The sequence below is a fragment of the Podarcis muralis genome, chromosome 2, assembly GCF_964188315.1.
Source record: "Podarcis muralis chromosome 2, rPodMur119.hap1.1, whole genome shotgun sequence".
Classification (NCBI taxonomy): Eukaryota; Metazoa; Chordata; class Lepidosauria; order Squamata; family Lacertidae; genus Podarcis; species Podarcis muralis.
Window position 1 is genome coordinate 105339217 of NC_135656.1, and position 27677 is coordinate 105366893.

The following is a 27677-nucleotide window of genomic DNA, read 5'->3' on the forward strand; positions in this document are numbered from 1 at the left end:
CCAGCTGTTTCAAAGATGGGTTCAAACCTCCCCACCCCACCCCACGATATAGCAGCCTACTTTGCAAGGTTGTTGTGAGGAGCAAATGACAGGAGGGGGTCTTGTGTTCGCTGCCCTGAGCTCCTTTGAGGAAAGGCCAGATGAAAACACAGCCCTTCCTCAGCCAACAGAACGTGTTCCTACCACATGACTGGCCTCTGCACTTCGGAGCAGGCCGTTTTTGTTTACTCACCCCAAGTCTTGGCAAAGCCAGACGGTTGAGAAGTAGCCACACCCGAGAGTCTGCGCTACGTGGTACCTTCCATTGAACACCTCTCCTTTCCTCACGGGATAGTAACCTTCTGCACAAAGGGAGGGAGGATGAACAGGCGTTAATGAAAGACACCAAGAGACTTAGGCTTTGCAGGTCATGCCAATAGTATAAATCTTCCAAGGCTGAACAGTGGAAGGTGTGAAGCCTCTGATGGTAAGTATTTGAGAGATTCCCTGCAATTCTGTTCATAGAGGCATAGTGGACTATGCAATCTAGTGAAAACATCCCTATCTTATATATTACACCTGTATTCTCCCATTCCAGTAAGCAGGGTATGATTTATGGAAAGACAAAGAAACAGCTATTTATTGTATTTCCTCCCCACCCCCCCAAGAAAAATAGAGAAAATAGGGTGCCGATAGGGCAGCAGCCCAGATATGCATGGCGCCAAAGGAAAATTACTTTTCTGGCAACAGATTAGTTTTTAATTAATAGTTCAACTTGGGGTGGAAAAAATTCAAGAAGAAAACTTGCAGCAGCTGTTTGGTGATGCTGGCTCCTTTGCTGGTAGAAAAGCTGGTTTTTATAAAATTGTGACCAGCTTCTTTCCCCCCTGCTAGGAGCAATAGCCATAGCTGTCAACCTTCCCTTTTTTTTTGCGGGAAATTCCCTTATTCCAGCGCCGTTTCCCACTGCTATCCCGGATTGTTAGATATCCCGTAGTCTGTCCCCGGGACAAGTGAGGCTGCTGATCCCTTATTTTTGAGGCTGACGATCCCTTATTTTCAAATCTGAAAGTTGGCCGCTATGACAATAGCTGGTGTGCAGTCATGTGTCTGGGACTGATAGGAGCTGTGGACAGTCCATCTTGGGGAAGGCCAATTTGGACATTGTGGAGTGGCTCACCTGTGGCCCTCTTGTTATTGCTGGACTTCCTCTCCCGTCAGCCACAGCCAGCCTGGCCAGTGCCAAGAGATGATGGGGTTGGAGTCGAACAACATCTGGGAGGGCCACAGGATAGCTACCCCCAAAGGAGACCAACCTGCATTCTTCAGCTGCACTTCACAGGGGGGGGGTGGACTGGATAACCATTGGGGTCCTTTCCACGCAGTCTATGTTCCCTGACTTTTTTGGATCCATTTGCCCATCTGACTAGCAGCCAGAAATCTTCCTTCATCTATAAAGCTTTCTGGATAACCTTTTGCTGGATGCTGTTTCTTGAGAGTGGAGACCACAGCCTCCTTTGAGGGTTGCTAAATGTCACAAAGAAATTAAATGATGCTAGACGCATGCCTGCCACCCAACTCACCTGCGCAGGAGGCCAAGGCCTCCTTCTGCCACTCACACCCATCCATAGCCGGTGTGCAGCTCTCTCAAGGATGCTGAGAATTCTCCGGGGTTGAGGAGGCTTCACATCTAAGGGCAGAAACATTTTTATTCCGGAGTCAACTGTTACTCCTCAAGCTGCAAGCTAACTGAACAGAACTCTGTCTTAAGCCATCACTGCAAAGACTACTTTTGTCAGGTGAGAATAATTAGAGGAATTCTGCAGTTCTACAGCACAGAGAGGGGGATCTGCAGAAGTCGTAGGACTCCGATGCCCAACAAGGCCAACGATCAGGGATGATGGGAACTGGAGCCCAAGAACATCTGGAGAACCACAGATTCCCTGTCACCGCTTTAAAGATCTGGACCAATTGCATGAGGAAAACCTGAAGTCAATAGATGTGTTCAATCTTGAGAAATGCACGTGCCAGTTTTGAACTGTTTAGGAGGAGGCCTGAAAGAACCCACACAATTAACTTGGCCTGCGTTGTTGCTGCAGCTCATCTGATTAAACAGTGCATTTGGGGAAGAGAGCCAGTGTGGTGTAGTGGTTAGGAGCAATGGACTCGTAATCTGGTGAACCGGGTTCGCTTCCCCGTTCCTCCACATGCAGCTGCTGGGTGACCTTGGGCTAGTCACACTTCTCTGAGGTTTCTCAGCCCCACTCACCTCACAGAGTGTTTGTTGTGGGGGAGGAAGGGAAAGGAGATTGTTAGCTGCTTGGAGACTCCTTAGGTAAAGGGAGCCCTGACCATTAGGTCCAGTCGTGGCCGACTCTGGGGTTGCGGTGCTCATCTCGCTTTACTGGCCAAGGGAGCCGGCGTACAGCTTCCAGGTCATGTGGCCAGCATGACAAAGCCGCTTCTGGCGAACCAGAGCAGCGCACGGAAACGCCGTTTACCTTCCCGCCGGAGCGGTACCTATTTATCTACTTGCACTTTGACATGCTTTTGAACTGCTAGGTTGGCAGGAGCAGGGACCAAGCAACGGGAGCTCACCCTGTTGCGGGGATTCGAACCGCCGACCTTCTGATCGGCAAGTCCTGGGCTCTGTGGTTTAACCCACAGCGCCACCTGCGTCCCTTTTCTCTTGTTAATTATGCTGTTTTAAATGTGCATTCTATATTTGACTTCACTTAGCATTTTTTTGGGGGGGGAAATGTTTAAGATTTTTGGGGGTTAACTTTATGTTAAATATGTATTCTGTAGTTGACCTTCTTTGTAATGTTTTATTTTGAAATCTTGAAGATGATATTTTAGTTTTCTGTTAATTATGTTGCTTTGACTGTATACGCTATATTTGACTTTCTTCAGAAATGTTTGATTCTGGATTGTTTTATTGATGTTTTAATATGCGGTAAACCGCTTTGAGTTTTTTCCTAAAAATATAAAGCGGTATAGAAATGAAATAAATAAATAAATAAATAAATAAATAAATAATAGCTGGTGTTTAAGGATAATAAGTTAAAAATAACAAAAAATGTAATACAAGGTTAATTATAGGGAATGGAATCCGAATTAGAAATAACTGGGAAAACAATGCAGCAACAAGAGGAGATTATGGACACATTGAGAACGGATTGCGGGAAGCCGATTTTTGGAAAAATGGCATTAAATTTCTTTCAATTTGCGGTTGATTCATTAACATTTGGAAAAATCAATAAAAACGATTTGGCAGAAATAACACAAGCCTATTGGGTAATCGTAGGGGACGCAGGTGGCGCTGTGGGTTAAACCACAGAGCCTAGGACTTGACAATCAGAAGGTCGGCAGTTCGAATCCCCGCGGTGGGGTGAGCTCCCGTTGCTCGGTCCCTGCTCCTGCCAACCTAGCAGTTCGAAAGCACGTCAAAGTGCAAGTAGATAAATAGGTACCGCTCCAGCGGGAAGGTAAACTGTGTTTCCGTGCGCTGCTCTGGTTCGCCAGAAGCGGCTTAGTCATGCTGGCCACATGACCCGGAAGCTGTACGCTGGCTCCCTCGGCCAATAAAGTGAGATGAGCACCGCAACTCCAGAGTCGGTCACGAATGGACCTAATGGTCAGGGGTCCCTTTACCTTTACGGGTAATCGTAATAGAAATACTGATTGTATTGGACAAGAGGAGGAGGAATATTTGGTTGGCTCTGAGCAGGAGCTTGCTGTTTCAGAACCTGGAAGTGGAAGGAAGGCAGGAGATGGGAGTACCTGCCGCCTTATACCATTGGCCCATCCAGCCCAGAGCTGCTACCGACACTGACTGGCAGTGGCTCTCCGCAGTCCCTGAGTACTGAGCCTCATCCTTCCCTCTCTCTCCCCCCCAGCTGTTACGACTTCCCAATCCTCCTGGGCTCCTGCTTCCTTCAATTCTGAGCGCTGGCCTGGCAGGAGAATTCCTAGCATTTCTGATAGGGTCGTGGCAGAGATTATTTCAGCTGCACTGGGCCTGGGCGTTTCAAAACGAGGGCAGCTATGCCCGTTCTGCTTTCCACACTCCACTGAGCTGGACCAAGGCCAGGCCGAGAGCTCAGTTTCCTGGCTGCCCTTCCTTGGATTTTCAGATGGGATTAGTGAGGATTGGAAGGAAAGGCCCAGAGAGGCTTCCCTGCTGAAAGGCTGGCCTGGCCTTCTGCTGGGAGCTCTCAGATCACCTTCCCCAGGCGAGCAGAGAGGAGAGGCTGTTCTCGCACGTCCACGGTTTCGCACGTTCAAGCTGCACAGTTCAAATGCATCAAGAGCCTTTGGGAGGATGGAGCCCTGCGCGTCCCGTCATGTAGAAAACCCTTTTTAGCAGTTGCAATGTAAGCACAGATCTGGTCCAAGGTGAATGTTAGAATTATTCCAGTTCAGGCTGTGTTGGGTTGAAATAAACGACAGACGAGTGGCAAGTGTCATGTGGGAGGCATCTCCCGAGCATGTCTCGGGGAGTCCCTTTTATTGAATATTACAGCATTGCCACATATGTGCTTGTTGCTGATTGGTTAACACAAATACAGTAAAAGGGTTGCATATAGGCAGTAATCATCAATAGATTAAAGGTTGGGAAAGGGAACACAGAATTAGACAGGCATGAAAACCTCCTTATTAAACTATAACTAATGATTGATATAGCAAAACTTAAAGGAGCATATAAACTATTACTAATGATTGATATAGCAAAACTTAACAGGGCATAACTATTGTATTCCAGATGTGGTCCACCATGCATTAAGAACAGGTCAGGGTACGATGTTTCATGAACTCAGTGTGAACTGAACATTCTGGGATGGGTGAGAAAGGAATGCTTCAGCTTAGATGTTTGCCAGAGTCATGTGCAGAAGCAAAACGTCCCATCAAGGCTGTCCGGTAGCACAGCAATCAAATCAACCTCATGTTCGTGAAGAACAAAAAGGGACGACACCACCAGCCAGCTTTCTTCCTCCTCTCCTCCCCTTTCCCGCTTTACTTACCATCTAGCCCGATGAAGAGTTCTGCAGAACTAAAAAGCTTGCCCATTAATGGTCATGTGGGCATTTTTCCTCACAGCAAAAAACCAACCTGTTGGAAGTGTTGACCCTTACAACACTGCTTGTTTGTGGATGCTCCTTTCTTTCAAGACAAGTACAGTGGTGCCTCGGGTTAAGTACTTAATTCGTTCCGGAGGTCCGTTCTTAACCTGAAACTGTTCTTAACCTGAAGCACCACTTTAGCTAATGGGGCCTCCCGTTGCTGCCGCGCTGCTGGAGCACGATTTCTGTTCTCATCCTGAAGCAAAGTTCTTAACCCGAGGTACTATTTCTGGGTTAGCGGAGGTTTTTAAGCAGCGGCTGGATGGCTGTCATGGATGCTTTAGCTGTGATTTCTGCATCCCTGGGGGTTGGACTAGCTGCCTCTCAGGGTCCCTTCCAACTCTATGATTCAATCTAAAAGTTTCATTGGCTAGCAATGTAAGAGTCTGGAGATCAAGAGCAGTGCCCAAGCTGGGAGTTTCTGAACACTCACAGGACTTCCTCCCCCTACTTTCTGTGCCCTTTGCAAAATTACAGAGCCAAACAACAGTAACTTGCGTATACAATCCCTACCTAAAAATGCATGAAACTTACCTTCGTTGCGGTTCAGGACTTAAGCAGCCCAGATCGTTCCGGACTCGCCCGGGGAAAGGCAGCTTGCAGGCTCCTGAGCTCTGGGGAGACTCAACCAACCAGCTCCCAGTGCTTCCCTTTTTAGTCCCTGTTGCTGGAAAGGAGGCGGGGGGAGGGGGGCGTCCAAAGTCCCCCAGCATAGCTGTGGTGAGGATAGAGGGTCGGGATTGGATCGCACTGAAGTCTGTGGAAACACACAGTGCTTCGAAACAGTTCACGGGCCCCGGGACAGCTGGGAGGGTCTCATTTTACCATCCCTTTTCAACCCTACACCTGTTGGAATAGCTTCCTGCTATGCTCTCTAATACTTTCCTGGCTCCCATCTCTGCCCAGCAAAACCCGGAATCTCCAGGGTGTATATTTATAGATCAGCAGTGGCCGATTGCAGAGATGGAAATGCAAACTTTTGCATTGTGCAAAATGCAGACATATACCTAGAAGAGGTATAGGTCTGAACTCGGAAAGACTTATGCCTGAACAGACAGACATAAGTCTTTCCGCTGAACTCGGAAAGACTTATGCCTGAACAGACAGGCAGAGGGCTGTGTGTTAATTAGCATACCAATCATTCTCTCTCTCTCTCTCTCTCATACACACACACACGCATATACATATACACACACACACAGTGGTACCTCGGGTTAAGAACTTAATTCCTTCTGGAGGTCTGTTCTTAACCTGAAACTGTTCTTAACCTGAAGCACTACTTTAGCTAATGAGGCCTCCCGCCGCCGCTGTGCGATTTCTGTTCTCATCTTGAAGCAAAGTTCTTAACCCGAGGTACTATTTCTGGGTTAGCGGAGTCTGTAACCTGAAGCGTATGTAACCCGAGGTACCACTGTATATGAATGAAATTATAGATTAGCAATACATGCTACTTTGTTTATTTATAAGAGTATTCGTATACTGCTGTCACACACAAAAAAGGCTGACAAGCAACAGAAACCATATAATAAAAAACCATTTAAAAACAGAAATCAGCTGTTATGGAAAGATGTGTTCTTAATTGCCTGCCTAGGCTTGGCAGAACAGAAATGTTTCCAGGAGGCACTTAGAAGTTAGCAGAGTAGGAACCTGCTGAATCTCAACTGGCAGGGTGTTCCACAGGACTGGGCCAATGCCATGAAAGGCTCAGTTTCTTGTTGTCGTTAAATGAGCCTCGCCAACTCGGGGAATGAAAAACAAGGCTCCTGGGGATGATCTCAGCAATTCAGCCAAGATCAACCTTGGGAATAAGCCCTCATGAACTCAGAAGAACTTGCGCCTGAATTCCTAGGCTTACCACTGCCATGATACTTGCGCTGTCACCAACACCGTTGCTTTTATGCAATTCCCCACTGTCCTTTTTGCATTTTGTTTCCCTCCAGCCTCACTTTACTCCAGCCCATTCCCAAGCTATGTGTATACAGTGGTACCTCGGGTTACATACGCTTCAGGTTACAGACTCCGTTAACCCAGAAATAGTGCTTCAGGTTAAGAACTTTGCTTCAGGGTGAGAACAGAAATCGTGCTCCGGCGGCGCGGAGGCAGCGGGAGGCCCCATTAGCTAAAGTGGTGCTTCAGGTTAAGAACAGTTTCAGGTTAAGAACGGACCTCCGGAACGAATTAAGTACTTAACCCGAGGTACCACTGTACATGCCTGCTGCATCTGATGATCACACAGTAATACATTTGCCGGTCTTTACGGTGCCACAAGACTCTCCATTGTTTGAAATATACATACAGACCGTCCTCAAACAAAGGCTCCTACATTGTGCCAGAGGACCACAAACCCAGGACGCTTCTGCCTTGAAACTTAAGAACCAAGACAACCATTAACTCTGATGGCAAAACAGTGATGTCAGGGCAGTGTGTGTGTTTTTTAAAGAAACGGCCTCAGCAACTGCGCTTGTGAACTCTCGGGGTGCATTCAGACACGCCTACTAAAAGAAGCCGCTCCATGTTTTTTCCTGCTGCAGGGAGAACTCTTGCTTCCTCTTACTTTCATTCTTCTAATGACAACACCCAAAACCTGGCTTAAAATCCAATGCTGATTTTCTACAAAAGATGAACAAGTTAAATCTGTGACGATAGATTGTGCAAGAGATGTAGGACATAATATAATGTTTGAGGATTGGGAAAGACTATGGAAGAAAGGAGTCAGGTTCACCGCATTAAAGTTAAATATAATGAAAATGATGTACAGATTGTATCTGACTCCTGTAAAATTAGCAAAGATATATCATAACTGTGATAATCTATGCTGGAAATGTAAAGAAAAGGAAGGAACATTTTATCATATGTGGTGGACCTGCCCCAAGGGAGACTTCTGGGAAAAGATATATAACGAATTGAAAAAAATGTTGAAATATACGTTTATAAAGAAACCAGAGGCCTTTCTTCTTGGAATAACAGGTTTGGAATTGCCCAAGAAAGATGTAAAATTATTTTTGTATGCCACAACTGTGGCTCGTATTTTGTTAGCTAGAAAGTGGAAAACCCAAGAATTACCAACGATAGATGAATGGCAGATGAAGATGATGGATTTTTCGGAGCTAGCTGACCTAACCGGAAGAGTCCACAACCAGAAGGAGTAGTATCAGGAAGATTGGATCAAATTTAATGATTACTTAAACATGTTAAACTAACTGAAAACAGCTTGCAGATACTTAATTGGCTTAGGATTTTATTTAAGTTAAGTGATGAATTAATAGGTTTAATTTCATACTGTGAAGATCTAAGGATGTGTTAATGTTTAAGTTAAATTATTTTAAGAACTATGAGTTGGAAAACCGTTAAAAGGAGATGCAATAAAATTCAACCAAGGGGGAGCAAGGAAGTAATTTAATAATGTTAATGAGTGTAATTTTTAAGAAGGTTATGATTTATGTTTGTTTGTTTTATGTTTTATGTTTTATAATGTTGTGAAAATCAATTTTAAAAATTGGGGGGGGGGGATAAAATCCAATGCTGATTTTCATTTTTTAAAAAAATATTTCTTTTAAAAATTCAGGTGGTTAGCATGTTCATCAGGCTCAGAGGTAGGAACGTGGCCCTGAGACTGAAAATAATTCCCCACCCCAATCTAGTCAAATGATTACTTATCCTCCCCACCATCAAAAAAAGGGCCACTCCATTGTGCTGTTTAATGAAACCTTGCTCCAGACAAGGGGAGCAGCAGCATGCTTGTCTTCTGTGACAGATTTTCTAAGCCCACCTAACATGGAAATGCGGAGTTTTCCTGATTTGTAGCTCAGTCTCTTAGCCACTGAGGTCCAGCTCCGAGGGCCTTCTGGCGGTTCCCTCACTGCGAGAGGCCAAGTTACAGGGAACAAGGCAGAGGGCCTTCTCGGTAGTGGCGCCCGCCATGTGGAACGCCCTCCCATCAGATGTCAAAGCGATAAACATCTACCTGACATTCAGAAGACATCTGAAGGCAGCCCTGTTCAGGGAAGTTTTTAATATGTGAAATTTTAGTGTATCTTTCATCTTTGTTGGAAGCCGCCCAGAGTGGCTGGAGAGGCCCAGGCAGATGGGCGGGGTACAAATAATAAATTATTATTATTATTATTATTATTATTATTATTGCCACTAGTTGTGGTCCCCTGCTTGTGGAATGCCTTCTTGAGAAAGGCTCACCTGCCAATCCATCACATTGTGGCCTTTCTGACCTTTTCATTTCCCCAGGCTAGTTCAAAGGTTAATAGCCCCAAAAGCTTTGGTTATTGCGGCTTGATAGTAGCATAGTAATGCTGGTGGTCAACAAAAGAGGTTTAAAGACTCTCCCAAGGCAAATCTAAAAAAAATGTAGCATAAACACCGATAACTGGGAAGCACCGGCCTGCAAGCGCTCCAATTGGAGAACAGCCTTTACCAAAGGTGTCACGGACTTTGAAGATGCTCAAACTTGGGACGAAAGGGAGAAACGTGCTAAGAGGAAGGCACGCTTGGCAAACTCTCACCGTGATCAACTCCGGCCTGGAAACCAATGTCCCCACTGTGGAAGGACGTGTGGATCCAGAATTGGCCTCCACAATCCGCAATCACTTACAGACTCATTGTTAAAACCGTTCTTCAGATACCTGAAGAAGTGTGCATGCACACGAAAGCTCATACCAATAACAAACTTAGTTGGTCTCTAAGGTGCTACTGGAAGGATTTTTAAAATTTTGTTTCGACTATGGCAGACCAACACGGCTACCTACCTATATGTTAAAACCGTGTTTATGGAAGACAATCTTACTCGGCTACGAGTGATCACCAAAGAAGAAGAAGAGCAGATGAACGAAGTGAGCATAAAAGCAGCAAGGTAGCAAAATTAAAAATTCCGTGCACACAATAACCCAGGGAAAAGCAAACACAAAAACCCCCAACAGTTGTAGTAAGCCTTTGATATAAAAGTTTTTTAAACTGCAATGTGCATTACATACACACCTTTGGCAGCAGATGAGGCTAAGAGAAGATCAAATTAAGGTATTATCATGGAGACAGACAGTTAAGTTGTATATCCATAGCAGTGACCGGAGGAGAAATGACCTCTGGGAGGAGCACAGGGAGAAGAAACACCATGGTGCCCCTGTAACAACAGGAAAACTGGACACCTTCATCTGCCCCAGCTGAAACAAAACATGTCTCTCCTGCTTTGGTCTCTACAGCCACAACAGGCGCTGCAACTTTCCAACAGCTTGACCTCACCCCCCAAGGCGCATTCCTCCATTGTCTCCCGGGACAGACAGAATGCCAACATACAAGTAAAAGGAACAGGTGAAGAGACAGAGGAGGTCCAAGCTGCTGAGATACAAACTGATTTCTCCAGATACAAGACCGTTTCAGTGCTGGCAGGGTCAAGAAAGAAAAAAGAGAGAGGTCATCCCAGGGATGAATTAGCTTTATTAATCTCAACATCAATTAGAACAAGAATCTTCCAGTGGATAGTAATGCAGTAGTTTGGATAGTTAAGGTATCAAATTATAGCTTTTCTTGTAATCAAGGCGCATATCCAACCTAACTTCATCACCCTTTGCCGACTGGGACGTATGGCCGAACGTGGATAATTTTTTGTAGCAATTGGGGCAAGAAGTTCCTAGAAATTTTAATTTTAATGCCAGAATTGGTGGGAAAAGAAGTGAACATTTAAACTGGAGTGATCAGGAATTCCAGGGACTCCCAAATCAAGTCCTGAGAGGTTCTGGTCGGTTTATTAGTCAAAGCTAATCTTTGTTGAATGGTTTTGCGAAAGGGGATGAGAAGAGAGAATTCACTTTTCTTACAAAGGAGCAAATGTAATGGATTATATGGCTGCTACTCCACTCTGGTGGTATAAGTGGAAGAGTTTCTCAAGTTCTTCCAGAACTGGGACGTGACCACCAACCCAACTGCACACTGGAGAAGATGAACTGAAGAAAGCCCATCAATGTACACCTTCTCATCTTAAGGGTAATAGAGTAGTGTCTAAATTCATGTACAGATCCGAGGACATTACAGATACCGTATGGTATACCTTCCTCTTGGTTACGAACCAAAGCTAATCCACCCATGTTAGATTTTAGTAAATAATAGGATGACAGTAGTTTATTGGATTAAGTTATCCTATGGAAATGGCTGGAAAATTTCCAGGCTAACACTTCTTACTCTCCTGGACCAGAAGATCTCCGGGTGATTTCTTACAAGAATTTCTTACTCCTCACTGATTAAGGGAGGAGGCAAAGGAGTAGCTTTATTTGTGTTGTTTTTTTGTATGGAAGGACTATGAGCCCATTTCAGTTCTGTGGTACTTGAAACAAATTTCTAGGCTTGGAATTCTCTAATACTAGCAGTGTGTCTCTTCGCACCTGGCTCTGGTTTGTGGATCTGGTTTGTTTTGTTCTTAAAGTAGGGCCTGCATGCTTGAAGCCTCCTTTTCCCTTGATCTAAAATGCACGTGGAGTCAGCTAGAGATAATAGGGGCAAGCAGCAGGAGAAGGTAAGGCATCACCTTCATGCTCTGCTTACAAAAGGGGTGAGGAATCTCCCCCCCCCGGACAACCAGCCAAGGGTTCAAGTAGCCCCACAAGGCCATTTCCCCACAACCATGTCCACCTGTCCATCAGCTGATGTCACCGGATGACATCACCTGATAGGCTGGGGAGTAAGGTTGAGTCCTGTGTGGTGTAGTGGTTAAGAACGGCAGTCTTGCAATCTGGTGAACCGGGTTCGCTTCCCCGCTCCTCCACATGCAGCTGCTGGGTGACCTTGGGCCAGTCACACTTCTCTGAAGTCTCTCAGCCCCACTCACCCCACAAAGTGTTTGTTGTGGGGGAGGAAGGGAAAGGAGAATGTTAGCCGCTTTGAGACTCCTTCGGGTAGTGATAAAGCAGGATATCAAATCCAAACTCCTCTTGTTCTTCTTCTGCTGGGTACCGCTTCACTAGAGTGCAGGATTGGACCCTCTGCTCATCAGCTGGCGAGCAGAGAGTTCAATCCTGCTTGATGCCGCTTTGAATCGGACTACTCCATCACCACCACAGGTAGGTCAACATTTGACAGGTGGGTGGGACCAACCCCCTATCAGTCATCACGATGTCAGATGATTGACAGGCAGCCCACCTTGTCGGGATGTGGAGAGATAAAAGATCTGGCCTACTTACTGTGCCAAAAAGGCTCCCCCCTGCCCCTAGTTTACAAGCTCCCCAGCAATATCAGGTTTTGTCAGGAACAAGAGGTCTGATCCAGGAAGGCAATTCGGCCATCAAAATGCCAAGACATCCAGGTGACAAGCAGAAGAGATGAAGGGGTGCCAATAAGGAAAGAAGTGACTCGCAAGACAATAAGACACACCCCCCCCCCAGATCAAACCCATCTAGGCTAACAACCGCTTTCAGGAAGTGACCATCTAGTTGCCCCTGGGAATTGCAAGTAGGACATGAACGCAACACACATCCTCCCACTAGTCGGAGGAATCATGCCTCTGATCCCATGTGATCATTGACCACCTTACCCTCCGCGAAGTGACCTAAACCCCTCTCATAGCCATCCAGTTTGGTGATCGTCGCAGCATCTTCTGGCAGCAAACCCCAACGTTTTAACAATGCGCCGTGCAAAGGAGTCTCCCAGCACTGAGCTTCCTTGTACAACCAGGTCCTTGTGGGAGGAAAAACGTCTTTGTTCTCTTTATATGTGCTACACATTGCTTTATGCGCCTTTCTAGCGTGTTCCCTTCGCTTGCCTTTCCCTCCTAAACTAAAAAAAGTTGTAATCTCGGCCCCTCGTCTCCTTCTTGGAGAGCCCGATTTCCGTGTGTGATGGTGACGCCGGCACCCCAGTCGAAAGACAAAGGCGACATACACCGGGCAAGGAAAAGGCGCCGGCAGGCCCTTCCGCAGCGGAGAAACAGCGCCAGCCAGGAGGAGCCGATTCTGCGCCCGCGAGGCTACAACCCGTCGAGGAGAGCCAGGTCTTCAAACATAAGGTATTGCTTCAGCAGCGGAGGGAGGTTGAAGTCCCTGATGGCTTGGAGCCTCCTGTGGCCCAGGGCAGTCCGGATGGAGAGGCGGCTGAGGTGTTTGAGGGAAAGGGGCTGCTGGCGGCAGGAATCCATCCAGGACATCAACGCCGGCTGCGAGACGAGGCGCTTGGGAGGGGCTCCTGTTTTCTGCAGCCGGAAAAGAGGAAAAAAACAGCATTTCGGGTTGCGTTCCCAAAGTCCTACTTGGAGGAGGTGCACTGAAATTAGTGTACGTGAGTTAGCCCTGTTCCTTAACGCCAAAGGGTCTACTCTGAGTTGGGCTGGCACTCGAGGTGATTCTTCGGTTTGGGTGGCGAGAGGTCAGGTGGAAGAATGGCAGTGTAGCAGGGAAGGTAACCTGGGACACAAAGGAACTTTGCCACCTTGGAATTAGATATAATTATTATTATTACCGTATTTTTCGCTCTATAACACGCTCCCAACCATAACACGCACATAGTTTTTAGAGGAGAAAACAAGAAAAAAAATATTCTAAACAAAACAGTGGATGTATGATTTTTGTGGTTCATGCTGTGGCCACAGACATGTGATCTGACGGTGAGTTTGGGGTAGCCCAATGCAAAAATCCTGAGGATCCATGTGGATCCGTGCTTTGTAACCACGTTTTTGCACCACTGCGGCCCCAGGCAACAGTGGGTGCGTGATTTTTTTGGTGCAAGCTGTAGCCATGGACATGCTATGTGATCTGATGGTGAATTTGGGGTGACCCAGTGCAAAAATTCTGAGGATCCATGTGGATCCGTGCTTTGTAACCACGTGAATGAAGGAACTGTCAGTAATGTATGGTATCTCCAATACAGTGATGAAGGAAGAAGGGGGGGGGGGGGAGCTCACACTTGTCCTAGGCAAAGCAGCCAACTCCTATAGGCCTAGGTGCCTTCACCCCCTCCATTAAGTATTTGAGGGAGTCATCCTCCCCCCATGCTGATGGGCATTGCCATTCATATAAGGTACCAGTGTGCATGCACTTTGTCTTGAGATCATTGCAGTCTGTGAGATGGGGCTTACCTGTACCTGCCCCCCCAATATTTTATTGAAATTGGAAGAGGGAGGGAGGGAGGGAGGGAGGGAAGAGAGATGGAGAGCTCACATTTGTCCTAGGCAAAGCAGCCAACTCCTATGGGCCTAGGTGCCTTCACCCCCCCATTAAATATTTGAGGGAGTCATCCCCCACCCCCCATTGTGGTATGTGGGTGGGGCTTACCTGGTTGTCCCCCCAATATTTTTTGAAGTTGGAAGAGGGAGGGAGGGAGGGAAGGAAGAGAGAGGGGGAGCTCACATTTGTGCAGCTGCCTTGCCTCGAACCGAAGCAAAAAGAGGAGGAGACGCAGGGACACGAGCCTTGTAAGCAGCTTTGTTTGAATTTACCGGTGAGGTGCTGGGGGAGGGACGGAAGGGGATGCCCTCTTTGTCCCTCCTTCCAGCTCATTGTAAAGAAAGCAGAGTAAGAGCCACTTACATGTGTGTAAGGGAGAGCCATAGAGCAGGCAGACAGGAGGGAGAGAGGCTGTCTCCCTTCTCCCACCTTGGCTTTTACAGGCTGCAGGCATCTCTTGCCGGCTTCCAAGCTGCCTCCCTTCTCCCACCTCCCCAAAAAGCCATAGAGCGGGCAGACAGGAGGGAGAGAGGCTGTCTCCCTTCTCCCACCTTGGCTTTTACAGGCTGCAGGCAGCTCTTGCCGGCTTCCAAGCTGCCTCCCTTCTCCCACCTCCCCAAAAAGCCATAGAGCGGGCAGACAGGAGGGAGAGAGGCTGTCTCCCGACACTCAGCTGTTGCTCAGCTGTTGCCGGCTTCTCAGCGAGCCAAGCGGAGGAAGAGAGGCTGCCGAACAGCCAGCAAGAGCGGCTCCTCCTGCCTGCATTCGCTCCATAACACGCACACACATTTCCCTTTACCTTTTAGGGTAAAAAAACTGAGTGTTATGGTGCGAAAAGTACGGTACTTATTTTTTATTATTTGCTATCAACTATTATAATTATAATATTTATTGTTGTTGGGAAGTTCGGGTTACGTACTTAATTCGTTCTGGAGGTCCGTTCTTAACCTGAAACTGTTCTTAACCTGAGGTACCACTTTAGCTAATGGGGCCTCCTATAGCCGCCGCACAATTTCTGTTCTCATCCTGAAGCTTCCAGCCAACAGAGGACACTGGGATTATCTCCATATGGGATAGCTCCACATGTATATACTTTGTAACTTAGTCTGCCTTCAGGGATTCAACTGTGAACAGAATGTGAGTAAACTACGTTTATATACTTTACACAAGATTGTGGCATGTTCATTCTTTTAAGAGGGATATAAGGGAACTGACCAGAAACCCAATACAGTCATACCTCAGGTTGAAGTTGCTACAGGTTGATTGTTTTCGGGTTGCGCTCCGCAGTGACCCGGAAGTAACAGAATGCATTACTTCTGGGTTTTGCCACTCACGCATGCGCAGAAAATGATGTCATGCGCAGAAGAGGCAAAACGTGACCCGCGCATGCGCATGTTGCATTCACTTCAGGATGTGAACGGGACTCTGGAACGGATCCTGTTCGTATCCAGAGGTACCACTGTAGTGAGAGGCTTACACAAGCCTGCAACCAGCTACCAGGGGAATGTGAAACTCTGCTAAGTAAAGGAACTTGCTAGCGCAAGTTAGGAAGGAAATTAATAAACAATATATCCTCTCCTGCCTCCCTGGACATTCCCACAGTCTTTAGCATGGGTAGGCAACCTAAGGCCCGGGGGCCAAATCCGGCCCAATTGCGTTCTAAATCCGACCCGCGGACAGTCCAGGAATCAGCGTGTTTTTACATGACTAGAATGTGTCCTTTTATTTAAAATGCATCTCTGGGTTATTTGTGGGGCATAGCAATTCGGGTTTTTTTCTTCCAAAATATAGTCCGGCCCCCCACAAGGTCTGAGGAACAGTGGACCGGCCCCCTGCTGAAAAAGTTTGCTGACCCCTGGTCTTTAGTAATAGGCTACCTTGTTTCTGTAGCAGATGCAGGCCCCAGCCTGCACCAGCAACCGGATGCACTCTGTCTGTCCACTGCAAGCAGCCAGGTACATGGGGGTCACTCCCCAGTTGTCCTTCAGATTCACATCTGCGCCGTGCTGAGGAGAAACAACAAGTCATTAGCACCACAGGCCTCCCCCCCCTCATGTCCTGGCTTGCTGAAGCCATATGGTGTGAGCAAAGTCCAGAAGTCCATCCTCGGCATCTTTAGGGCCGAATCGGATGCAACAGGTACCCGATTCCCCCTCCACCCACCACAGGCCAAACAGAACAGCTTCTGTGTAAATAATTTCCTGCAGTGATTGAATTTGCCCTCCCTTCCTCCTGCCACTCTCAGGAATGGCAGCTAGGAATGGAGGAAGCTGGCTTGAAATGCCTCGTGGAGCAAAAAATACCAAGGGAGCAAAAAAAGCTGTTTATGTACGCAACAACGGCAGCCCGGATACTCTTAGGAAGAGAAGATCCCTATACAAGAGAGGAATGTATAACAAAACTGATGGACTATACCAAAATGGCTAAAACGACTGGGGAAATCAGAAGCCAGGATGATAAAAATGTCAATAAAGACTGGGGGAAATTTGTAGCTTATCTGAGAGAACACTGTAAACAGTTTAAAAATATTAGGACTGTAATAACACTTGCAATGGGAAAAAGAACTTCAGTTAATATTGAGTACCTTGGAGAGACAGGTGACGATATGATACGCAGCAGAAAGTGACTATCTGCGGACTCCACGGAGTGGAGGAAGGAAGTCAGAGAATTATTTATTTTATGGTGGTATTTTATGTTTGAAGGTAAAATTAAAATGTAAAACTAATAAAAAATTGCTTTACAATATAATGAAATGCCTTGTGCAGAAAAACCTCTGAACAAGTAAATGAAGTCAGACCACAATCAATACACAAATAATTAACTATTATATATTATATTATTATTATTATTATTATTATTATTATTATTATTATTATTATACCTGTCAACAGGCCGCTATTATGATTATTATGATTATTATGATTATTATACCTGTCAACAGGCCGCTATGCCCCTCTGGATCCTGGCAGCAGGCATGCGGATTAGGAGCAGAGAAATCTGCCTTACACCATTGGCCCACCCCAGGTTCTCCCATCCCACCTTAAGAGATGCCAGGATTGAACCTGGGGCCTTCTGCATGCAAACCTGGTGCTTAACCCCTGGACGATGGCCCTTTCCCTAAGGCTTCCATAAAGGTAAAGGGACCCCTGACCATTAGGTCCAGTCATAGCCGACTCTGGGGTTGTGGCGCTCATCTTGCTTTATTGGCCGAGGGAGCAGGCGTACAGCTTCTGGGTCATGTGGCCAGCATGACTAAGCCACTTCTGGCGAACCAGAGCAGCGCACGGAAACGCCGTTTACCCTCCTGCCGAAGCGGTACCTATTTATCTACTTGCACTTTGACGTGCTTTTGAACTGCTAGGTTGGCAGGAGCAGGGACCGAGCAACGGGAGCTCACCCCATCGTGGGGATTTGAACAGCCGACCTTCTGATTGGCAAGTCCTAGGCTCTGTGGTTTAACCCACAGCACCACCCGCGTCCCGCTTCCATGGAAGGAAGCAAACACCACTTGCTGCAGGACAGGATGATACGGAGCAGCACCTTTGACGACGTTACCTGGATCAGCAGCAGGGTGCAGTCGGGGAAGAGGCCGACGGCCGCGTGGAGAGGGGTCCCCCCGTGTTTGCAGCAGGTGTTGACGTTGGCGCCGTGCTGCAAGAGCAGCTCCACCGAATGCCTCTGCCCCTTGTAGGCCGCCCAGTAGAGGGCCGTCTTGCCGTAATAATCTTTCCTGTCTACCAGCTCCCTGCCTGAAACCAAAGGGGAGATGAGCACCTTCCAAAAAACAGTGCAACACGGAAACAAACCGAGAACTTAAGAAAAGCCGGCCGGATTGGGCCAGTCTAGTCCAGCATCTTGTTCTCACAGATGCCCCCCAAGCACAAGAGCCCCCTCCCCACCTGTGGTTTCCAGCAATTGGTACCCGGAAGCATCACTGGGGAGGTAGAGTCTAGCCCACTATTTTAGTGTTTTGTTGGAAGCCGCCCAGAGTGGCTGGGGAAACCCAGCCAGAAGGGCGGGGTATGAATAATAAATTATTAGGCTCGTGGGCAGGATGTGGCCCAATCGCCTTCCCAATCTGGCCCGCCGATGGTCCAGGAATCAGCATGTTTTTACATGAGTAGAATGTGTCCTTTTATTTAAAATGCATCTCTGGGTTATTTGTGGGGCATAGGAATTCGTTCATTTCCCCCCAAAAAATATAGTCCGGCCCCCCACATGGTCTGAGGGATGGTAGACCGGCCCATGGCTGAAAAAGGTTGCTGACCCCTGGTCTATCCAACGCGGCCAGTTGCCCTCGATAGCCCTCCCCTCCATGACTTTCGTCTAATCCTCTTTTAAAGCCACCCAAGTCGCTGCCTCATGGGGCAGTGAGTTCCACAGTTTAACTGTGGAAGGGCATTCTTTTATTCATCCCAAATCTTCCAACATTCAGCTTCACGAGTTCCCAGGGTTAGGAGGGAGGAAGGACAACTTTTCTCTGGCTTTCTCTATGCCATACATAATGGCCTGGATTAGGAGTGGACTACAACCACCCTTTGCCTCCCGTCCCCTCTTGTTTGGGGTGGTACAGCAATATTGTTATGGGGTTTTGCTCCATTTTTAGCCCTACGTGCAACCTGGAAATGTTATATAGGACACACACTTGAGGTCAGCAGCAGTTGTTTCAGCTTCTCCACGTTGCCACGGCTGGCCTCGTAGTGCAGCTCCGTCCACCTGTAGTTGTAGCTGGGCGCCGCCTGGTAGCGCTTGGCAGCGGGCCGCGAGGACTCTGGCGGTGCCCCATTGCCGTAGGGCGCTCGGGAGAGGGAGCTGATGTAGAAGCCCATCTCCGTCCGTCCTCCCTCTGTCCACATGCAAAGGCTTCCCCTGTATGGTAAGGTAAAGGTAAAGGAGCCCTGGACGGTTAAGTCCAGCCAAAGGCGACTCTGGGGTTGTGGCGCTCATCTCGCTTTCCGGTGTTTGTCCACAGACAGCTTTCTGGGTCATGTGGCCAGCAGGACTAAACCGCTTCTGGCGCAATGGGAAACCGTGACGAGTGCCAGAGCACACAGAAACGCTGTTTATCTTCCCGTCACAGTGGTACCTATTTATCTACTTGCACTGGTGTGCTTTCGAACTGCTAGGTTGGCAGAAGCTGGGACAGAGCAACGGGAGCTCACCCCATTGAGGGGATTCGAACCGCCAACCTTCCGATCGGCAGTGGTTTAAACCACAACGCCACCTGTGTGGACTGGGGGGTGCATTGAGCTTCAGGTTGGTGATAAGAGAACAGGGGAGAGGTTAAGCACCCTTATGTGTTGCATAAGACCCCATGACCAGATTCTCTCTACCACAGTGTCTTCCCAGAACTACTTTAAAACTGCTGAGGGTCTTGGCAGACCACTTTATGATTTTTCTGCCAGTTGTAGCAATTGGCCAAAGTGCTCCTAGCCATGTACAGAGTTCCTCCCTACTATGTCCCCCCTTCTCTCTCTTTCCCCGCTTCAGCCATAGCACGGCTTCTCAGGGACGGAGGGGGGCAGACATGGTCACCCATAGGAGCCAACTCCAAGGGGCCAAGGTCCCTTCATAGAATCATAAGAGTTTGAAGGGACCCCAACAGTCACTGCATTCCCTTGCAATGCAGGAATCTCAGCTAAAGCACCCATGACACGTAGCCATCCTTCTTCCCATCCCAATAAAATTTGTCTCCCCCAAGTTGATGCGCATTGCCGTTCAAAAGTGTGGGTGTGCCCCATCATGTGATCAATTATGCAGGGTGGGGCTTACCTCCCCCCCCCCCGTATTTTATTCAAGTTGGCACCCCTATGGTCATCTGTCAATCCCACTAGGAACACGGCCCCGCCCCATACCCAGGAGTGCCAGCTTGGCCCAACGACTGTGGGTGCCATGCAGTGTGCATGGCCCTGGCGCCGAAATTTGTGGGTGCCTGGCCCCTTCATGGGAAATTTTGTGGGAGCTTGGCAAGGCCAGATTTAGGTTTGAGGAGGCCCAAGCTACTGAAGGTAATGGGGCCCTTTATATGCCCAGCTGTCCTTTGTCAACAACAAATTGTCGCCGTTTCTTGTGTTGAATATATGCTATATGGTAATTTATGAACCTAATTGGTATCTAAAGCCATTTGCACATAACAAAATATGTATTTTATCAAAGTAATTGTTGAACTGAAATACAACTAAGAAGTATATGAATAGTGAAATTTTTTTGGGGGCCCCCAAGAGAGTGGGACCCTAAGCTATAGCTTGTTTAGCTTATACGTAAATCTGGCACCCAGGGAATTGGCACCTAAACCTTAACTCAGCTCAAGCCTCCTGCACCAGAAGCCCAGGGCTCCAAAGAGTCAGCGAAACGAGCTCAGGGGTGCTGGAGCCTAAGACCCGCGCTCAGCCCTGGGTGTCGAGCGCACTTCTGAACATGTGCAGAGTGCAGCGGCCCTAACCGACCCATTACTACTACCAGACCACGCACCCATCGGAGCTCAGGGGAAGGACCTTCGAAATGGATTCATCCCAAACTTTCGCAGGGAGGACAAGGGGGAAGCTGATCTGGGGCCGGCAAGAGACGTCTCTGTCCGCGATGCAGAAGGAGAGGCTCCCGCTGCACCGACGCCTGGACCGATTCGCAGCTGCAACATTCCCTCCCCGCTGCATCCGGCGCGGCGAGCGGATCCGGATTAAAACCCGCTTCGACCCCTCCCCTGCGCCATGCATTGCTCCTTTGAACGCCAAGATGGGTCGTGGCCGCCCGGCATCTCCCCGAAAACCCTCCCTCCTTCCCCGTTTGGGCCGCTTACCCGCCCGCGCTACGCCCGGCACCGGCTCGGAGAGACGCGGCCGGCCATCTCGGAGCGAGAGGCGGGCGTTGCGAGTCCCGTCGGCGGCGCCGCTCCGCCCCGGGGAGGCCGCTTCCGAGGGCTTTCCTCAAGGCCCCGGGGGAAAGGCGGCCGAGCCTCCTTCCTCCGCGCCGCTCCCGCCCCGAGGGAGGAGGCGCCGCCTGCAATGGCTGCCGCGCGGCGAGAAGGGAGCCGCCCTCCCGGGCGCCGCGTTCTCTGCAGTGCGAAGCCGGAGCCGAGCGGGGCCTCGAGGAGCCTTTGTAAAACACGCGGGAAACCCCGGGGTGTGACTCTTCAATCCACACGCCTTCATTTTAAATTCATTTTTAATGCCGTATAACACCGTGTTAATCAGGGGCGTAGTCAAGGGGGGGTGGGCAACTGCATCCTCAAAAATCATTGAAAAGTATTAAAAATACTCAATTACCACTCGGCAGATAAGGTCAAAAAAGAATGGGGATGCTTCCAAAATTATCTGAATAAATACGGTGCCAATAATAACACTTGGCTGTGTTTATTTTAATTTCACAGAAAAGGGAAAAAAATTATTCCTATTGTTTGGATAAACAATAAAACACAGATTATTTAATTCTAATAGCAGAGTCAAACCACGAAGAGATAGACAAACTCATAAGGGACTCAAACCAGTTGGAAGGACTTTGTGTACAGAATATCCAAGTATTGGTTTGAACTTCCTAAATGTTTGTCTTAGAAAAATATTTTTTCCTAGTTTTTGTCATTTTGTTTTGGTTTCCCCCCCTTCCTTTTTTCTTTTTTAATGTTACTCAGTTTATCTTACATCTTCTACCATGTATTTTGTAACCCCTGTTTTTACCTTATGTAGTTGAGGATCAAATTATTCTTTTTATTTGTTCTTTGCAAATTCTGAAAATGTAATAAAGTTTATTAAAAAAATTAAAATTAAAAAAATACTCAATTAACGGAGTGTGACAAAAGCCTGTCCCCCGTGATGTCCTCTTTTTGGACAGGAATTTGACCCGTGATCTCCCCCCCCCCCCCCAAAGCTGAGCTCCATAACTTTGGGGATGGTAATAATAATAGATGTAATAATAATAATAATAATAATAATAATAATAATAATAATAATAGATGGTCACATCAGGAAGGTGCCTTAATATAAAGTCAGGCCATTGGTCCATCTAGCAGAATGGCTTTAAAAGAGGATCAGCCAAATTTGTGGAGGAGGCTAAAATTTATTTAATTCTTATTCCATTGTTTCTCCAAGGAGCCCAATGTGGTTTTACAGAGTTCTCCTCATTTAATCCCCCACAACCACCCTGTGAGGCCACGACAGGCCCAAGGTCACCCAGTGAGCCTCATTGCCGAGTGGGGATTTGAACCCTGGTCTCTCCCAGCCCCTTGGCCAACCCACTGACCACGTCACCGCATGTGAGAACATCAGAAAAGCCCTGCTGGATTAGCCCAATGGCCCTTCTAAAGTCCAGCAGCCTCTTCTCACATAGGCCTGCCAGATGCCTAGGAGGACCTCAACACAACACCACCTTCCCCACTTGTGATTCCCAGCAGCTGAAGCTCATCTGCTTTCACCAGTGTAGGTAATAATTACATGGCTAGTAGTCCTTGATGGCCTTATCCTCAATGTTGTTGTTGTTGTTGTTGTTGTTGTTTAGTCGTTTAGTCGTGTCCGACTCTTCATGACCCCATGGACCAGAGCACGCCAGGCACCTCTGTCCTCCACTACCTCCCGCAGTTTGGTCAAACTCATGCTGGTAACCTCGAAAACACTATCCAACCATCTCGTCCTCTGTCGCCCCCTTCTCCTTGTGCCCTCCATCTTTCCCAGCTTATCCTCAATACTTGTGTCTAACCCTCTCTTAAAAGCCATCCAAGTTGGCCATGCTGACACTGCCGGGAGATGGTCGTCCTCTCAATACCAATTGCTGGGAATCGCAGGTGGGAAGAGTGGTTGTTGTGAGTTCGAGTCTGGCTTCTCGCAGGCATCCGGTTAGCTGCTAAGAGAACAGGAGGCTAAGCAGGGCTCTTCTGTTCTTAATAGTACCAGTTAAGTGAAAGCAAGAGTTTTTCCAGGCCCACAACTTGGCTGGTGACCTCCCACAATAAGGTTCACACACACACACAAACTAGCTTTGATCCTCCGCTTTTTAACAGCATTGTGGCACAGAAATTTAGCTGGTGAGGTTTTCCACAGCAGAATACACAGGCTAGGAAAATTGCAGTTTCTAAATTTATGTATCCTGTTAAAAACACAGGAGCAGAGCCAGTTGGTTTTTTTAAGGCAATCAGACCTCCCACATCATTAAGGAACTGGAAACTCGAGCCGTCTTCTGTGTTGTATATTAAAGTTTATTGAATTACCGTGTAAGAATTTTGCTCTGTAATAAAGTCATCTGGGATCTAAACTGATTATTTACAGACAAAACTTCTCATTTGATGATAAAACTCCTACTTTGCTCAGAACAGTATCTACAATAACATTATTATACTATGGAACAACAACAAAATCAGGCTGGCTGGTTTGTCCATCAAGCTTTCCAGATTGGAGAACTTATTATTATTATTAATCAGTTGAGAGAGTGCATTTACGGAGCTGGGCCAGAATGGGGGGAAAAGGGAAAGTGAGATGCTGAGCACCAGGGAAGCAAGAAACTAGAAAAGAAACACAGGCAGAGTCCCACCCACCCACCCACCTCAGGCAGCCCTCTCCCCAAAATAAGAAGCTACCTTACAGTGAGTCAGGCCATTGCTCCATCTAGCTCAGTATTGTCTACAGTGCAGGCAAGAGACTCTACATTGACTGGCAGTGGCTGTCCAGGATTTCAGGCAGGCATTTTCTCAGGCCTACCTGGAGATGCTGGGGATCAAACCCCCCTTCTGCATGCAAAGCGGGTGCTCCGTCACTGAGCTGTGGCATGTGCCAAGAGCAGTTTCTTCCTACAGAATTTATTCCCCCATTGTAGAAGTTCCTGCCGCCATTCACGCTCCAATGGAAATCTGTTGGGGAACCGAGCTGCCAAGACATATAACCTGAGGAACTGTCCTCTCTCTGCTTTTCCAAGAAGCATGGTCACCTGTACCAGTGCTTGCAGACCGGGCTGGTGTCAAAAACACACCACAACTGAGACAAGTTAAAAAAGGAAGAAGTTGGCATTCTGTTTTCCTTCTGCTTGTTGCAAGAGCACAGGTGACTGGTGCGTGGGACAGGAAGGATGGGCTACAGCAGTGCTCTCCAACCTTGGGCCTCCAGCTGTTTCTGGACTACAACTCCCATCATCCCTCGCTAGCAAGACCAGTGGTCAAGGATGATGGGAATTGTAGTCCAAAAACAGCTGGAGGCCCAAGGTTGGGGAACACTGGGCTACAGGACATGAGACGTGCCAAGGAGCCAAGGCAGAGGAGCCCCACCTTTCTTAAGGTAGCGCTAAAGATACAACATGGTCCTCTGGGCAAGCCGAATTGTGCAGGGACCACTTTCTACAATGGACAGCTGCCGCTTTTCAGTCTCGGAATGGCCATTGCCACTAGAGGACCACCTCTGGGGTTTGAGTAAGCACCAGACTTACCACTGCTTCACCCAAACGCCTTTTTAGCACCCACAGAAGGCAGTGGGTGCTGGGACCCCGCAAGAGGGCTCACCACCTCAAACAATGCTCCCCTCTCACTTTGCACAGAGCACCCCCCAGAATCGGAGGCGTCCCGAGGCAAAGAAAGGACTGAGGTACGCAAGAGGGGACAGGGTGTGGGGAAAAGAAACTCTTAATACTAGAGCCTGGAAAGAGAGCATTGAACTACAGTGGTGCCTGGCAAGACGAAATTAATTCGTTCCGCGAGTTTTGTCGTCTTGCGATTTTTTTCGTCTTGCGAAGCATGGTGTCGGGAAAGCTTTGGAAAAGCTTCAAAAATCACCAAAGTCTTTAAAAAACCTCAAAAAAGGCTACCACACCACGTTCTATGAGTTGCTCCTCGAAGTCAAGTCGAAACTGTATTAACGGTGTTAAGAAAAAGGAAACAAACTTGCAAGACGTTTCCGTGTTGCGAAGCAAGCCCCTAGGGAAAATCGTCTTGCGAAGCAGCTCAAAAAACAAAAAACCCTTTCGTCTTGTGAGTTTTTTGTCTTGCGAGGCATTCGTCTTGCGAGGTACCACTGTACTAGAACCTGGACAATCCGGGACAAAATGAGGTGCTTCTTCACGCTTGGGATACCGTTCATGAAGAATGCTTGTGTATTCATGTCCGCAGGCACTCAGAGAACAGACTAGATGGGACCAGGAGGTTTCTTCTTAGGCTTTTAAGAACATATCCCCACAAAGCAAGGCAAAGTCTCAACCTCTGCATCCCAGAACCAACTCTGCTGCATTCCTCTCTCAAGAACTGCAAGCTCCTAGGCATGATTATAGGGTTGGAAAAGGTCCTTCACTCCAACCCCCTGCAATGCAGGGATCTCAATTGGGTGGTCGTCCCCCTATCCAATTTGAAACCATACCAGACCCTGCTTAGCTTTGCAGTTTTATCGGGGCACCACTAGGAGGGATAATAATACGGAGCTTTCAGATTCAGAGGCGTCTCAGTAGCAACTGCTAGGGAGCAACAACAGGAAATGGGTATTGCCCTTTGCGTCTCGCTTGTGGCCTTCCAGAGACATCTAGCTGCACACTTTGGGGCTGGGGGGAGAGAAGGATATGGGAGTAAACAAACCTTTGGCTCTTCCTTACATTCTTATCCTTGGCAGCAGGGCTAAAGAGGTAAGTTGCTGTAGGCTGACGAGAGTCGACTGGAAGGCAACTGCAATTTTGTCTCGTAATGCGGTGATGAGAGGCCACCCCATTCTGGGAAAGGAAATGGGTGCCCAATATCTGTCTGTGCACGATACACACTTTTCGTGGTACAAATCTTTACGGGACAAATTCGGAGCTCAAGACTAAGGCTCCAAGTTACGAGTTTTGTCTCGCAGCCTGGTTTTAACTATGGAACAGGGGAATAATAAAAGGAGCAAGAGGCCTGCTGAGCATGTACAGTGTGCTCCCTACGCCCAAGTAAAACCAGCACTGCTCTGAGCTACCTGAAATTTGGGGGGAGGTTGTTCCAGGTCAAAGGGCATGGTTTCCAAGCACGGTTGTGCTCTCACCTGAGGTATTAATGACTAGACTGAGATAACAGGTGGGAATAGAAAAAAAATTCCTTCCAGTAGCACCTTAAAGACCAACTAAGTTAGTTCTTGGTATGAGCTTTCGTGTGCATGCACACTTCTTCAGATACCAAAGGTACCAAGGTATCTGAAGAAGTGTGCATGCACACGAAAGCTCATACCAAGAACTAACTTAGTTGGTCTTTAAGGTGCTACTGGAAGGAATTTTTTTGTTTTGACTATGGCAGACCAACACGGCTACCTATCTGTAGGTGGGAATATGTATGGCTGGACGGCTATGTTGGCTGGATCTGGAGGGCATCAGACTGGAGAAGGCCGATGCGGCCTTTTCCTGAAATGTGTGACACACGTAATCTCAGTAATCCTTACAACAGCTATGCAAGGCATACCAGTGTAATTATCGGCGTTCCCCATATTGTAAACAGGAGGCGGAGGGTTGGAGTTCAAGAGGCTGGCTTAAGGCACCTGGGGAGTGTTATGGCTAGGCTGAGATTTGAACCAGCAGTGCCAGAGCTGGCAACAGGTGCTCTTCCTAAAATCTGTGCTACCAAGGTGGCACCAGCCTTTGAATCTCTTAAGGCATGATGCAAGGAGATCCGTGAACAGACTCGCCTGCATTTTAAAAAGCCAGGGAGGAGAAAAAAATGTGATTTGAATTCAGGCCTTGGTGCTAACAGATGGGAGGGAGCTAGACCTTTCGTGCTTGTGCCATTTCCTCAATTCAAATCCCCCTCCCCGAGGCTGGTGTTCGATTTGTTTAAAATATGCAAGACACCTGTATGGTACCTGGAAGTCTACCAGCCACAGGGCAAGTAGCAGCTTTGGGGGAGCGGGAGTTTAAAATCAGGAAAATGGCACAGTTGAGAAAGGCAAACAAGCGCTGCGACTCTAAGCTGAATCCTCCTCCCACTCTGCGCCTGGTTTTAAATTACAAGGGTTGGAGATATATGCTATTCACGGATGTCCCACAACATGCCTCATATGGCTCTTGTTGACCTATTTTGATGCTGGCACAGGCATTCTTTTAAAATTACACAGAACTCTCCGTAAAAGCTCACTGGAGTGTTCTAGGAAGCCGGACTAAAAAAAGCTGGGCATCTATCTGCAACAGAGCCTAATCCAGGGAAAACATGCCACCTCTTCTGTTTTGTTGCCTGACCGTGCAGCTGTTGAAGGAGCAGGAGCCCTGCCAAAAGAAAGAGATAGCAATCCTTACCCCACGGCTTGCAAGGAAGGGGGCCAGAGGCAACGATGCAAAGCGGCAGATTGGAACGGTTTACTGCGGCTGGATCTCACCTGAAACTGTGGCATTAGTGCTGTTTTACGTGGGCTGCAAACATACAAGGAGAAGCAGAACTAAAACTGCAGAGGCAATAAGGTGCAAGGGGGAAAAAGAAACCATCACAATCCAGGGTTTCTTTCTCCCCTGTGAGGAATGACAT

At 47.8% G+C, this 27677-nt stretch overlaps 2 protein-coding genes and 1 long non-coding RNA gene across 4 annotated transcripts in view; 1 reads left to right on the forward strand and 2 right to left on the reverse strand.

The window, feature by feature from the left end:
• Positions 1-10384, reverse strand: part of LOC114591949 (SRSF protein kinase 3-like) — a 31088-nt gene extending 20704 nt beyond the window's left edge. Inside the window, exons 1-3 of the mRNA XM_077920460.1 lie at positions 5637-10384; positions 1563-1669; positions 233-341 (exon numbers count right to left, since the gene is read on the reverse strand). Coding sequence (XP_077776586.1) covers positions 233-341; positions 1563-1608 — 155 coding nt within the window. The 5' untranslated portion in view covers positions 1609-1669; positions 5637-10384. The remainder of the gene's footprint in view (positions 1-232; positions 342-1562; positions 1670-5636) is intronic.
• Positions 10385-10524: 140 nt separating this feature from the next.
• Positions 10525-21286, reverse strand: LOC114591950 (ankyrin repeat and SOCS box protein 5-like). Of its 2 annotated transcripts, none has more exons than XM_028719728.2 (5): positions 21051-21286; positions 18900-19123; positions 17810-18003; positions 16132-16260; positions 10525-13284 (listed from the first exon to the last, which is right to left on the reverse strand). In XM_028719728.2, the coding sequence occupies exons 2-5, from the start codon at positions 19108-19110 to the stop codon at positions 13063-13065; spliced, it is 756 nt and encodes a 251-aa protein (XP_028575561.1). In that variant the 5' UTR covers positions 19111-19123; positions 21051-21286; the 3' UTR covers positions 10525-13062. The 2 variants fall into 2 exon arrangements, with proteins under 2 accessions (XP_028575561.1, XP_028575562.2); XM_028719729.2 differs by lacking the exon at positions 21051-21286 and adding an exon at positions 20726-21004.
• Positions 21287-23791: 2505 nt separating this feature from the next.
• Positions 23792-27633, forward strand: LOC144325879 (uncharacterized). Its single transcript, XR_013391046.1, has 2 exons — positions 23792-26246; positions 26487-27633. It is a non-coding gene; the product is annotated as an uncharacterized LOC144325879 (long non-coding RNA).
• Positions 27634-27677: the final 44 nt, after the last annotated feature.